This window comes from Pecten maximus, chromosome 9, assembly GCF_902652985.1.
Source record: "Pecten maximus chromosome 9, xPecMax1.1, whole genome shotgun sequence".
Lineage (NCBI taxonomy): Eukaryota > Metazoa > Mollusca > Bivalvia > Pectinida > Pectinidae > Pecten > Pecten maximus.
The window spans coordinates 44,423,109-44,438,006 of NC_047023.1; the positions used below are offsets into that span (position 1 = coordinate 44,423,109).

General features: G+C 35.4%; 1 protein-coding gene across 1 annotated transcript in view; it reads left to right on the top strand.

Annotated features, from left to right (window-relative positions):
* Positions 1 to 14,898, top strand: part of LOC117335085 (focadhesin-like) — a 393,213-nt gene that overhangs the window by 359,769 nt on the left and 18,546 nt on the right. The window contains 8 exon segments of the mRNA XM_033895005.1: positions 1,358 to 1,399; positions 5,742 to 5,967; positions 8,842 to 9,099; positions 9,226 to 9,296; positions 10,700 to 10,844; positions 11,200 to 11,319; positions 11,893 to 12,015; positions 12,337 to 12,414. Coding sequence (XP_033750896.1) covers positions 1,358 to 1,399; positions 5,742 to 5,967; positions 8,842 to 9,099; positions 9,226 to 9,296; positions 10,700 to 10,844; positions 11,200 to 11,319; positions 11,893 to 12,015; positions 12,337 to 12,414 — 1,063 coding nt within the window.

The following is a 14,898-nucleotide window of genomic DNA, read 5'->3' on the forward strand; positions in this document are numbered from 1 at the left end:
AGTACATCTCAATGTCTTTATATAGATGTAGTAAAAGTGTTAGTACATCTCAATGTCTTTATAAAGATGTAATAAAAGTGTTAGTACATCTCAATGTCTTTATAAAGATGTAGTAAAAGTGTTAGTACATCTCAATGTCTTTATAAAGATGTAGTTAAAGTGTTAGTACATCTCAATGTCTTTATAAAGATGTAGTAAAAGTGTCAGTACATCTCAATGTCTTTATAAAGATGTAATAAAAGTGTTAGTACATCTCAATGTCTTTATTAAGATGTAGTAAAAGTGTTAGTACATCTCAATGTCTTTATAAAGATGTAGTAAAAGTGTTAGTACATCTCAATGTCTTTATAAAGATGTAGTAAAAGTGTTAGTACATCTCAATGTCTTTATAAAGATGTAGTAAAAGTGTTAGTACATCTCAATGTCTTTATAAAGATGTAATAAAAGTGTTAGTACATCTCAATGTCTTTATAAAGATGTAATAAAAGTGTTAGTACATCTCAATGTCTTTATAAAGATGTAATAAAAGTGTTAGTACATCTCAATGTCTTTATAAAGATGTAATAAAAGTGTTAGTACATCTCAATGTCTTTATAAAGATGTAATAAAAGTGTTAGTACATCTCAATGTCTTTATAAAGATGTAATAAACGTGTTAGTACATCTCGATGTCTTTATAAAGATGTAATAAACGTGTTAGTACATCTCAATGTCTTTATAAAGATGTAGTAATAGTGTTAGTACATCTCAATGTCTTTATAAAGATGTAATAAAAGTGTTAGTACATCTCAATGTCTTTATAAAGATGTAATAAACGTGTTAGTACATCTCAATGTCTTTATAAAGATGTAGTAATAGTGTTAGTACATCTCAATGTCTTTATAAAGATGTAATAAAAGTGTTAGTACATCTCAATGTCTTTATAAAGATGTAATTATAGTGTGTTAGTTCATCTCAATGTCTTTATAAAGATGTAATAAAAGTGTTAGTACATCTCAATGTCTTTTTCTAACATCTGATCATGTTAAATGTACGATCATTACAAGATGAATGGATCTGCTTTTTCCCTGTATCAGCTGAATCTATCATTGTCAGACAATGAGATGTAATATTTGATTATTTACCCATTCCTAAGGACAAGTGAACCCATCATGACAAATCAAAGGAGAAGTCTGTTGGAAATCCAGTATTTGTCTTCGTCCAAGAAAGATATTTTTGTTCCTGTGGGCACCGACACATGTGGTTGCTTTTTTTCATGATGTTTTTTCCAGAGAAACCTGATAAAAGATTATTAATAAAGAAAAACAGCATATCAGTGGTTCAGTGACGAGGATTTAAGTTTGATTTGTACTTTCCAGGGTTCGAGATACCTTGGTGGATGTTATCAAGATCAACTCCAGGTTAGTTCTGCTGCGGAGTGGGGAAGTCTTCATTTGGATTATTTTAAGAACATATTTCTATTTTCCCAACAAAAATAAGGTTGATGGAAGTCTTTTATATTCATTCTTTTTGTGAACATGACTTAGATAAAAGAACGGCGGATACTTACTAGGTAGAGAGAGCCGTACCAAGCTACTCTACTGGTGAGAGCCACCAGGTAACATTACTAGGTAGATAATCAGTCACCAGGTAACCTTACTCGGTAGAGATAATCAGTCACCAGGTAACATTACTAGGTAGATAATCACCCACCAGGTAACATTACTAGGTAGAGATAATCACCCACCAGGTAACATTACTAGGTAGAGATAATCAGTCACCAGGTAACCTTACTCGGTAGAGATAATCAGTCACCAGGTAACATTACTAGGTAGATAATCACCCACCAGGTAACATTACTAGGTAGATAATCAGTCACCAGGTAACATTACTAGGTAGATAATCACCCACCAGGTAACCTTACTCGGTAGAGATAATCAGTCACCAGGTAACATTACTAGGTAGATAATCAGTCACCAGGTAACATTACTAGGTAGATAATCAGTCACCAGGTAACATTACTAGGTAGAGATAATCAGTCACCAGGTAACATTACTAGGTAGATAATCAGTCACCAGGTAACATTACTAGGTAGATAATCACCCACCAGGTAACATTACTAGGTAGATAATCAGTCACCAGGTAACATTACTAGGTAGAGATAATCACCCACCAGGTAACATTTCTAGGTAGATAATCAGTCACCAGGTAACATTACTAGGTAGAGATAATCACCCACCAGGTAACATTACTAGGTAGATAATCAGTCACCAGGTAACATTACTAGGTAGAGATAATCAGTCACCAGGTAACATTACTAGGTAGATAATCAGTCAACAGGTAACATTACTAGGTAGATAATCACCCACCAGGTAACATTACTAGGTAGATAATCAGTCACCAGGTAACATTACTAGGTAGAGATAATCAGTCACCAGGTAACATTACTAGGTAGATAATCAGTCACCAGGTAACATTACTAGGTAGAGATAATCACCCACCAGGTAACCTTACTAGATAGAGATAATCAGTCACCAGGTAACATTACTAGGTAGAGATAATCAGTCACCAGGTAACATTACTAGGTAGATAATCAGTCACCAGGTAACATTACTAGGTAGAGATAATCACCCACCAGGTAACATTACTAGGTAGAGATAATCAGTCACCAGGTAACATTACTAGGTAGATAATCAGTCACCAGGTAACATTACTAGGTAGAGATAATCAGTCACCAGGTAACATTACTAGGTAGAGATAATCAGTCACCAGGTAACATTACTAGGTAGAGATAATCAGTCACCAGGTAACATTACTAGGTAGATAATCACCCACCAGGTAACATTACTAGGTAAAGATAATCAGTCACTAGGTAACATTACTAGGTAGAGATAATCACCCACCAGGTAACATTACTAGGTAGAGATAATCAGTCACCAGGTAACATTACTAGGTAGAGATAATCAGTCACCAGGTAACATTACTAGGTAGAGATAATCAGTCACCAGGTAACATTACTAGGTAGAGATAATCAGTCACCAGGTAACATTACTAGGTAGAGATAATCACCCACCAGGTAACATTACTAGGTAGAGATAATCAGTCACCAGGTAACATTACTAGGTAGAGATAATCAGTCACCAGGTAACATTACTAGGTAGAGATAATCAGCCACCAGGTAACATTACTAGGTAGAGATAATCAGTCACCAGGTAACCTTACTAGGTAGAGATAATCACCCACCAGTTAACATTACTAGGTAGAGATAATCACCCACCAGGTAACATTACTAGGTAGAGATAATCAGCCACCAGGTAACCTTACTAGGTAGATAATCACCCACCAGGTAACATTACTAGGTAGAGATAATCAGTCACCAGGTAACCTTACTAGGTAGAGATAATCACCCACCAGTTAACATTACTAGGTAGAGATAATCACCCACCAGGTAACCTTACTAGATAGACATAATCACTCACCAATGTTCTGTGTATAATAATAGTTTATATTTCAGGCAAAGCTAGTAAAAGTAGGAATTATTTTTATGAGTTACAAAATACCATATGGACAACTGAAACACTAATAAAAGGGAGAGGAAGAATCACTTTAGATTTAAAGTGAATTGGTAGGTTGGCTGTTAACTGACATTTTAACTGTTCTGTACGGCGATAATACAGAATTATCAGGTTATTAATCTCGGTTCATAAAAACAAATCCTTGTCTTTCCTTTCTGACGAGCCTTTTATGAATAATGCTGTGCATGTCATGTTCAAATTTGCAATTTTATAATATAGCATTAATAGTTTATCAATAAGTTTTTTTGTCAGAAGGAGACATTCTAAATATTTCCATGACAACATATCTATGATCGTACTTCATCTCGAGTTGTTTTTCGGATTTTGAGAGAAGATAGCACAGAATGATGGGAATTTAAATGGTTTTATCGATAAATGACACAAAATTAGTTTCTAAAATGTATGTTCAGCATTTATACTGATAACACAGGTCTGTTTTTGTTACGTTATCATTGGAGGAGAACTTAAATATTTACCACATGTATTGACTGCAGCCCCCACAAATTTTTTTTTTTTCAATTTGTACCTGCCTTTAAACACAGAATCATTTTAGTCTATGTTTAGTTCATTACCTCGTCATTTCTATCTCACCTTGTGTATAAAGGGTAACAGCTGACAATTTTTAGGTCACCTGAGACGAAGTCTCAAGTGACCTATTCTAATCGCCTTTTGTCCGTCGTCGTCCATCGTGCGTCGTGCGTCCGTAAACTTTTTATATTTTCGACTTCTTCTCCAAAACCACTGAACAAAATTCAATGAAATTTGGCAGAAAGTTTCTATGGCTGAAGGTCAACCAAAATTGTGAATTATATGGTCCCCAGCCCCCAGGGGCCTGAGGGGTGGGGCCAAAAAGGGTCAAATTGACTAAAACTTCAAAAATCTTCTTCTCTACTCTCAGATATGGTGGAGTCAAACACTCTTTATAGATGAAAGGGTCTTGTGGTGCTTTACCAAAATTGTGAATTGCATGACCCTGGGGTCTCACGTTTGCCCCTGGGGAGGGGGTAAACTTTACTATAGTTTATATAGGGAAATCACATTTTTGACTATTATTTGTTGGATTTGTATTGGAATTCATTCTAACTTGGTTCAAATTATCAGCATGGGATTACAGTTTGATGTTATGTACATGTTGGCCCTGGTTGACTCCCAGGGGCTGGTGGGCGGGGCCAAAAAGGGTCAAATTGACTGAAATTTCAAAAATCTTCTTATCTACTATATGTTAGAATCAAATACTCTTCATAGACTGACCCCATTAGGACTGATGGGTGGGGCCAAAAAGGGTCAATTTAGTTGGCCGAAATATTTCAAATCTCAGGTGACCGTTAAGGCCCTTTGGGCCTCTTGTTTGTTTGTTTGTTTTTTTGTTTTTTTGGGGGTTTTTTCATTGAAAGAAAATGCATGTAAGATAATCATGACAAATAAATAATGATTTGAATGTTTGAGAGGATACCTGATATCTTACCAAAAGGATCTAAACATTGTCATCATATCATACATAAACTTAAAAATCACATAATACCATATCACCATGTCCCCTTTTTGCTGATGATACAAATTTATACCATAAAATTGACAATTATGATGTTGTGAATATTCCGCAAACGGATTAAAGCTATACCATAAAATTGGGAGTTATGATGACATAAATATTCTGCAAACGGATCAAAACTACACCATAAAATTGACAATCATGATGACATTAATTTTCTGCAAACGGATGAACGCTTCATCTGCAGAAATGGTCGAAAGACTGGTTATTGAAATTTCATCCCAATAAATGTAAAACATTTCACATAAAAAACTAGGACAGAACATCTATTGTGTGATCATTCCACGATCAAAATTGTGGCCTTTTAATTTATATACTAGATGTCTGTACTGTACGGCATTTCATAAGCCAAGTCATTTGTAAATGTTCAGTATTGAGATAGAGACTTTTGGCTGGTCCATCAAACTGCTATTAAATGTGTATAGTAATAGAGTTGTGTGGGGTGAGATCTTAATAGATAAAATTTATTTTATTCATGTTGTGAATTAAAAATATTCTGATTTAGTCATCAATAGAAGAAATAGCATGTTGAGAGATGTACTTTTATTGACATGAAAGTACAAACAAGTGTGCAGTGTTGATGTTATGATAAATCACTCGGTCAACAAGGATGTATTTCTATGTTACGTTTTTCAGAGGAAATCCCACCATGCAGAGCAACTCCATATATGCACTTGCAGGATTGGCCGTCACTGCAAATCGCTACGGCAATGGGCTGGATACAGAGGCTGCAAAAGCTGCTGAGGAGAGCACTGAATTCATGAGTCCTTCCCATTGGCTTACGGTTGTCATAGATACCATCATGTCCCTGATGGATGTCAATTTCACACCAAAAGGACATCTGATTGGTCTCTGTCAACAGGTAAATGATGACTTCAGCAATCTTCTTCACACAAAATTAAAAACAAAAATCAAGCACTTTATAAAACCACACGTACGTGAGTATCTGGCAGAGAGACTGACTATTATACTTAGTGTCATGAAGGCAACATATCCCAGGTAAAGTGATAATCATTTTAAAACAAAACAGCTTTTTGAGAAAAATAACAAAAGCAAAGGCTTGATGATACCAGTCTCCCTCATCCCCAATCTCCACTGACAAACACACATAATACATCGATGAGGTCTGTAGATATTCGCTAACTCCATGGTTCATCTCCAGGGTGAGCAAATGAAATGGAGAAACTATGTTTAGAGATATATCTTCAAAATTGATAGTGTCCTTAAAAATGGTCATTATAATCAGACTTCTATTCTGATGGCCTTACATTTCATTTTTTTTTTTTTTTTTGTGAGACAACAAATTGATAGCAAATCCTGCATAAAAGGAGATAACTTATTCAGATTGTGTTTGAACAAGTAGACAAAGAGAGATAACTTAGATTTAACAATTTTTATATAATTTCCCCAGTAAGAGGTAGATTACCAGGGATCTTATCAACTGTTATAAATTACAGTAAATGGTTTCTGTCTGTAGCCATCACACTTGATGAGTCAGTAAGAAATAACTCCTCTATTTGATTATATTAATCCTACCATTAATGAAGTAGTCGTAAATCCAAAACCAATGTTCTATTTTTTGTTTTAAAGCTAAAGGGTGAATTTATAATGTGCTTTACAATAAGCCATATTATAACTAGACTTTATCATCCTCTCTAGAGCATATGAAATAATTTCAAGGAAAATAACAAAAAGCATGGACATTAATGACTTCAATTTGATTCCAAATTTAGCTCACAGCTGCGGTTACACTAATTTCAGTTTTACAGTGAAAAAAAAAATACTTTTCATAAATATTACCTGAGTTAAGTATATGTATATATTACCTGAGTTAAGTACCTGAGTTAAGTATATATATATATATTACCTGAGTTAAGTATATGTATATATTACCTGAGTTAAGTATATGTATATATTACCTGAGTTAAGTATATGTATATATTACCTGAGATAAGTATATGTATATATATTACCTGAGTTAAGTATATGTATATATATTACCTGAGTTAAGTATATGTATATATATTACCTGAGTTAAGTATATGTATATATATTACCTGAGTTAAGTACCTGAGTTAAGTATATGTATATATTACCTGAGTTAAGTATATGTATATATTACCTGAGTTAAGTATATGTATATATTACCTGAGTTAAGTATATGTATATATTACCTGAGTTAAGTATATGTATATATATTACCTGAGTTAAGTATATGTATATATTACCTGAGTTAAGTATATGTATATATATTACCTGAGTTAAGTATATGTATATATTACCTGAGTTAAGTATATGTATATATTACCTGAGTTAAGTATATGTATATATTACCTGAGTTAAGTATATGTATATATTACCTGAGCTAAGTATATGTATATGTATTACCTGAGTTAAGTATATGTATATATTACCTGAGTTAAGTATATGTATATATATTACCTGAGTTAAGTATATGTATATGTATTACCTGAGTTAAGTATATGTATATATTACCTGAGTTAAGTATATGTATATATTACCTGAGTTACTGTAAGTATATGTATATATTACCTGAGTTAAGTATATGTATATATTACCTGAGTTAAGTATATGTATATATTACCTGAGTTAAGTATATGTATATATTACCTGAGTTAAGTATATGTATATGTATTACCTGAGTTAAGTATATGTATATATTACCTGAGTTAAGTATATGTATATGTATTACCTGAGTTAAGTATATGTATATGTATTACCTGAGTTAAGTATATGTATATATTACCTGAGTTAAGTATATGTATATATTACCTGAGTTAAGTATATGTATATGTATTACCTGAGTTAAGTATATGTATATATTACCTGAGTTAAGTATATGTATATATTTCCTGAGTTAAGTATATGTATATATTACCTGAGTTAAGTATATGTATATGTATTACCTGAGTTAAGTATATGTATATATTACCTGAGTTAAGTATATGTATATATATTACCTGAGTTAAGTATATGTATATGTATTACCTGAGTTAAGTATATGTATATATTACCTGAGTTAAGTATATGTATATATTACCTGAGTTAAGTATATGTATATATTACCTGAGTTAAGTATATGTATATGTTACCTGAGGTAAGTAAATGTATATATTACCTGAGTTAAGTATATGTATATATTACCTGAGTTAAGTATATGTATATATATTACCTGAGTTAAGTATATGTATATATTACCTGAGTTAAGTATATGTATATATTACCTGAGTTAAGTATATGTATATATTACCTGAGTTAAGTATATGTATATATTACCTGAGTTAAGTATATGTATAAATTACCTGAGTTAAGTACCTGAGTTAAGTATATGTATATATTACCTGAGATAAGTATATGTATATATATTACCTGAGTTAAGTATATGTATATATTACCTGAGTTAAGTATATGTATATATATTACCTGAGTTAAGTATATGTATATATTACCTGAGTTAAGTATATGTATATATTACCTGAGTTTAGTATATGTATAAATTACCTGAGTTAAGTACCTGAGTTAAGTATATGTATATATTACCTGAGATAAGTATATGTATATATATTACCTGAGTTAAGTATATGTATATATTACCTGAGTTAAGTATATGTATATATATTACCTGAGTTAAGTATATGTATATATTACCTGAGTTAAGTATATGTATATATATTACCTGAGTTAAGTATATGTATTTAGATTTTGTTCACTTCAGCGATCAGTGGACAATCGTTTACCAGCCAGTGTACTGGCTCAGGCGTCAGCTTCCGTGGCCCTTAGTCAGGTCGTACCAGCACTCATCACTCTGGATGTTGATAGAATCTACACCACCATCAACTTCCTCCTCACATGGTTGCCAGGACAACCAAATGTCCCAGAATCACCTGTGCTACAGTTTCATGGAGGACTTGGATTGGGAATGTTTCTGTCCAGACTTTTAGAGGAACACTTCGCTGATATCAGTGGAACAAAGGTCACTTTCTAATATCATTTTTATCACCAAGTTTGATATTACAACTTATCAAAGACAATATCTGATTAATTTATTTGAAACCAACTAAAACATTTATAATTGATTGTATTTGAATTTTGCTTTTAGGGTATGTTACAGATCTGGAGGAGTTTTGACAAGTTAGAGGAATGTAGTCTTGCAAAGGGTATAGAAAACAGGTAAGTTGTTAGGAACGAACGATATATCAAATCTCCAGGGGGGTGGGGGCATGATAGAACCATGTCAAATCTCCAGGGGGTTGGGGGTGTGATAGATGGTTCGGTTAGGTACAAACCATATGTCAAATCTCCAGGGGGGTGGGGGTGTGATAGAACCATATGACAAATCTCCAGGGGGGTGGGGGTGTGATAGATGGTTTGGTTAGGTACAAACCATATGTCAAATCTCCAGGGGGTGGGGGCATGATAGATGGGTCGGTTAGGTATGAACCATATGTCAAATCTCTAGGGGGGTGGGGGTGTGATAGAACCATATGTCAAATCTCTAGGGAGGTGGAGGCGTGATAGAACCATATGTCAAATCTCAAGGGGGTGGGGGCATGATAGATGGGTTGGTTAGGTATGAACCATATGTCAAATCTCCAGGGGGGTGGGGGCATGATAGATGGGTTGGTTAGGTACAAAACATATGTCAAATCTCCAGGTAGTTGGGGTATGATAGAACCATATGTCAAATCTCCAGGGGGGTGGGGGCGTGATAGATGGGTTGGTTAGGTACAAACCATATGTCAAATCTCCAGGGGGGTGGGGGTGTGATAGATGGGCTGGTTAGCTACGAACCATATGTCAAATCTCCAGGGGGGTGGGGGCATGATAGATGTGTCGGTCAAAGTATGTGGCTATACAGTTGAACCATATGTCAAATCTCCAGGGGGCTGGGGGCGTGATAGATGTGTCAGTTAAAGTATGTGACTATACGGGTAAAGGTCTGAGGTATGTGGTTCGACACTCCCAACCTGTTTCGGGTTGTGTTTCTTGGGAAGCTGAGAAACGGGCCAATCTGTGCTATCATGGTTGTGTTCTTGAACAAAACACTTTCCCCTAATGGCACTGGATGGCAGGTGACAGTTCCTCGTATGTGGCTCAGTGATGTAGCCATCAACTACTACAAGGAGACACCACCTCAGATAACCTTGTCTGTTCATGGGGCAATAAACGTACAAACAAACAGCTGTACCTTAATCGCTTAACCTCATCATAAATTACGACACTTTCCTTGGTGTGTAAGAAAATTCAGATGTCCATTTTCCCATTAGGGTTGAATTTAATTGTTAAGATTTGACAGGATTTTTACACCAGGTTTGATCTATTGTAATATGCCTGAACATGAAACTGTTTTGTATTAAAATTTTAGTTTTGATTTCGCTATGGAGATATAATTTCTATTTACGTTGTATTTTATAAAAAAAAATGTTTGGGTCCAAAAATGTCCATATCAGTTTTGAAAATTAATTGGTTGATCTTTTCCATGAGGCTTGACCAGTTAACATTACATTGTAGATACTTTTCACTACTCACTGGCAAGCTGTATACTATGACTTCAATACTGTTCACAATTCAAGGTCAGGAGCCATCTTGGGTCTCGGTATGGCTGTCTGTGCGATGTGTGAGGAAGGGAAAACAGAGAGTCGAGCTCACGTTGTGTCCATTTACGACAAACTGCTGGCCCTGTATGACGACCTTGACCCTCTAGACAACATAGTCCAGGTAAAGATCAGAGTCAACTCGGACAGAAGTATATTGGACCAATAGGTAGCACTTGAGCTATGTAAGGCACTCTTAGATCATCATATGTCAGTAGATTTGTTGGAATCTATTTTTTTCCAATAAAGGAACTTAATCTATAAATAGTATTGTTGTAAATTTATATTGTAACCATGGGTTACTTGATTTTGGAAAAGCAAAATCACTAATTGATAAATACAATTTATGTTCAGCTTTGTGTAAAACATTAATCATGGTGTTTTCTTCAAACAAGCCTATTTAATTACCAATAGATAATTTTGTATCTATCATGTTTAGCTTTGTGATTTGTCCATCAATCAACATTGACCTTTTGCAGTCGGTCAGTGTTTGTACGGCCTGTATCGCGGGCGCTGCATTTAGCTCCAACATTTTGTCGGTGACTAGAGTGGACACAGCCGTGGACAAACTGATGACCACTCACTCAAACCACCCACAGGTAAAGGTTTACTCTTCATTAAGCATGGTAAAAGTCCTTTTATACAATAATGACATGCAAAAATATAGATCATCTTAGTTTCTGATAAAGGTACATAATGCTTTAAAAAAAATATTGTTATAAATTTGAAATGTTTCATAAAATAGCAATTTTTTTAACATGAACTTGGAGGTCCCCCCCATATTTAAACATAACAAATTTGTACTATCCATGTACGATATGGTGATATATGTTATAGTAATAGAAATGGAACACTGGGGTTCACTAGTTTGTACTTATTATGTGTGGTTTATAAACATGTGAGAGGTGCGACCTTGCCTTTGATATAAATATTGATATTTACTGTACATTTTATAAGTTGGTGGTTCCAACAAATAGATTGACATGTTAAACTTTGAGGGAAGCAATCCTTTGATATGTATCATTTTTGCATGACATTATGACTTTCTGCGGGTTTTTTTTATATAAATTACCAGTACTCTATCATGAAGCCCATTGATTTTTTTCTCAGAAAAAAAAATTTCCCTTAATGTTTGCTTTGGTTATACCACCTGTAATATCTTTAATTCACAGGTAACTGGGGTGTGTCTGGCTCTGGGCATGCTCTGTTACAGTCTCCGGAGGGCAGGTCACCCTGGAGTAGGGGATGTGAGGACCAGACTGTGTGGTAGCTGGATCAGGACTTTATCAGCAGAGGTAGGAGATCCAATGTGTAGAAAGTTTTATAAGGTTTAACATCCGACATGTTTCTGTTAAGTGTGGATTTTAAAAGAAGCTATAGAAATGAAAAGATGATAACAGAATGGATTTTTTTTATTTATTTCTTTTTCTTTCTTTTTCTTTCTTTGATTAATTCTTATATATATATTTATGTTAATGAAAAGATATACAGTTATTAATATTATTATTAGAAGCAAATTTTCAGGATTTTGTCAATTTAAAACCCTTTATACTTGAAAAAAAATTAGATGACTAAGAAATAAAGACATATTTAGAATTATTTTTGTAAAATATCAGGACACAGCCCCGATGGAAAAGGTAGCCATATTGAATGGACTAATGGCCTTGATTGGATCGGAGCGGACGCTAATACCTGTAAGTAGTGTTTATATCATTATCATACATACTCGGACATGATATCGGGGGTAGGGAAGGGGTAAACTGGAATTACGATCCATCTGTAGGCCGGGTTTATATCATACATACCCGGACATGATATCGGAGGTAGGGAAGGGGTAAACTGGAATTACGATCCATCTGTAGGCCGGGTTTATATCATACATACTCAGACATGATATCGGGGGTAGGGAAGGGGTAAACTGGAATTACAATCCATCTGTAGGCCGGGTTTATATCATACATACTCGGACATGATATCGGGGGTAGGATGATATCGGGGGTAGGGAAGGGGTAAACTGGAATTACGATCCATCTGTAGGCCGGGTTTATATCATTATCATACATACCCAGACATGATATCGGGGGTAGGGAAGGGGTAAACTGGAATTACGATCCATCTGTAGGCCGGGTTTATATCATACATACTCGGACATGATATCGGGGGTAGGGAAGGGGTAAACTGGAATTACGATCCATCTGTAGGCCGGGTTTATATCATACATACCCAGACATGATATCGGGGGGTAGGGAAGGGGTAAACTGGAATTACGATCCATCTGTAGGCCGGGTTTATATCATTATCATACATACCCAGACATGATATCGGGGGTAGGGAAGGGGTAAACTGGAATTACGATCCATCTGTAGGCCGGGTTTATATCATACATACCCTGACATGATATCGGGGGTAGGGAAGGGGTTAACTGGAATTACGATCCATCTGTAGGCCGGGTTTATATCATTATCATACCCAGACATGATATCGGAGGTAGGGAAGGGGTAAACTGGAATTACGATCCATCTGTAGGCCGGGTTTATATCATTATCATACATACTCGGACATGATATCGGAGGTAGGGAAGGGGTAAACTGGAATTACAATCCATCTGTAGGCCGGGTTTATATCATACATACTCGGACATGATATCGGAGGTAGGGAAGGGGTAAACTGGAATTACGATCCATCTGTAGGCCGGGTTTATATCATTATCATACATACTCGGACATGATATCGGAGGTAGGGAAGGGGTAAACTGGAATTACGATCCATCTGTAGGCCGGGTTTATATCATTATCATACCCTGACATGATATCGGGGGTAGGGAAGGGGTAAACTGGAATTACGATCCATCTATAGGCCGGGTTTATATCATACATACCCAGACATGATATCGGAGGTAGGGAAGGGGTAAACTGGAATTACGATCCATCTGTAGGCCGGGTTTATATCATTATCATACATACTCGGACATGATATCGGAGGTAGGGAAGGGGTAAACTGGAATTACGATCCATCTGTAGGCCGGGTTTATATCATACATACTCGGACATGATATCGGGGGTAGGGAAGGGGTAAACTGGAATTACGATCCATCTGTAGGCCGGGTTTATATCATACATACTCGGACATGATATCGGGGGTAGGGAAGGGGTAAACTGGAATTACGATCCATCTGTAGGCCGGGTTTATATCATACATACTCGGACATGATATCGGGGGTAGGGAAGGGGTAAACTGGAATTACGATCCATCTGTAGGCCGGGTTTATATCATACATACTCGGGACATGATATCGGGGGTAGGGAAGGGGTAAACTGGAATTACGATCCATCTGTAGGCCGGGTTTATATCATACATACTCGGACATGATATCGGGGGTAGGGAAGGGGTAAACTGGAATTACGATCCATCTGTAGGCCGGGTTTATATCATTATCATACCCAGACATGATATCGGGGGTAGGGAAGGGGTAAACTGCATACTTGCCAACTTTTTAAAATTCTCATGGGGGAGAAAGTGCGTGAGCGACTTTTTTGACCGGAAAACACATTTCACGCGCGACACATTTAGCAAACAAAAACTAAGGGGAGATAATTTGCTATTGGAAAATAAATTCCTTGCATGAACACTTAAGCTTCCTTTCCTCACAGAAAAAAAGGTGGGAAAAAACTTATTTCAAGCTTGGCCAATGATCTTTTTTATTCAAGTTTGGAAAGATAATTATATAAGCAACAAGTTACAAAAAATAGCTGAAAAAGTACATCATTTTTAATTATTTCTGGATATGATTTAACTCACTGTTCACTCTAAATAAAAGTATTTACTTAGATGTGTTATGAAAATTATGTTGTAAGATAGATGTCAGTCAATTAAATGCAAATTATCACAATGATATCACTTTCTATCAAGCTTTCTCTCCAGCAGTAAACTTCAAAAAAAAAATACCTAAAATGTCACGATAAATATTTAGAGTACAATATAATATCTGAATGAAATTTCAAATGTTTCCTTTGGATTACAACAAAGACAATAATACAAAAAAAAAAGGGCTGTACCTGCAGTTGTATTCACTATATGCTTACAACTCAGTACTTTGTAGGTGGGGACTGATACTTAAATTCAAAGTTTTAACATGACAGTATTTAGTTTAAGAAAGTGAGTATTTGTGGACATGTTTT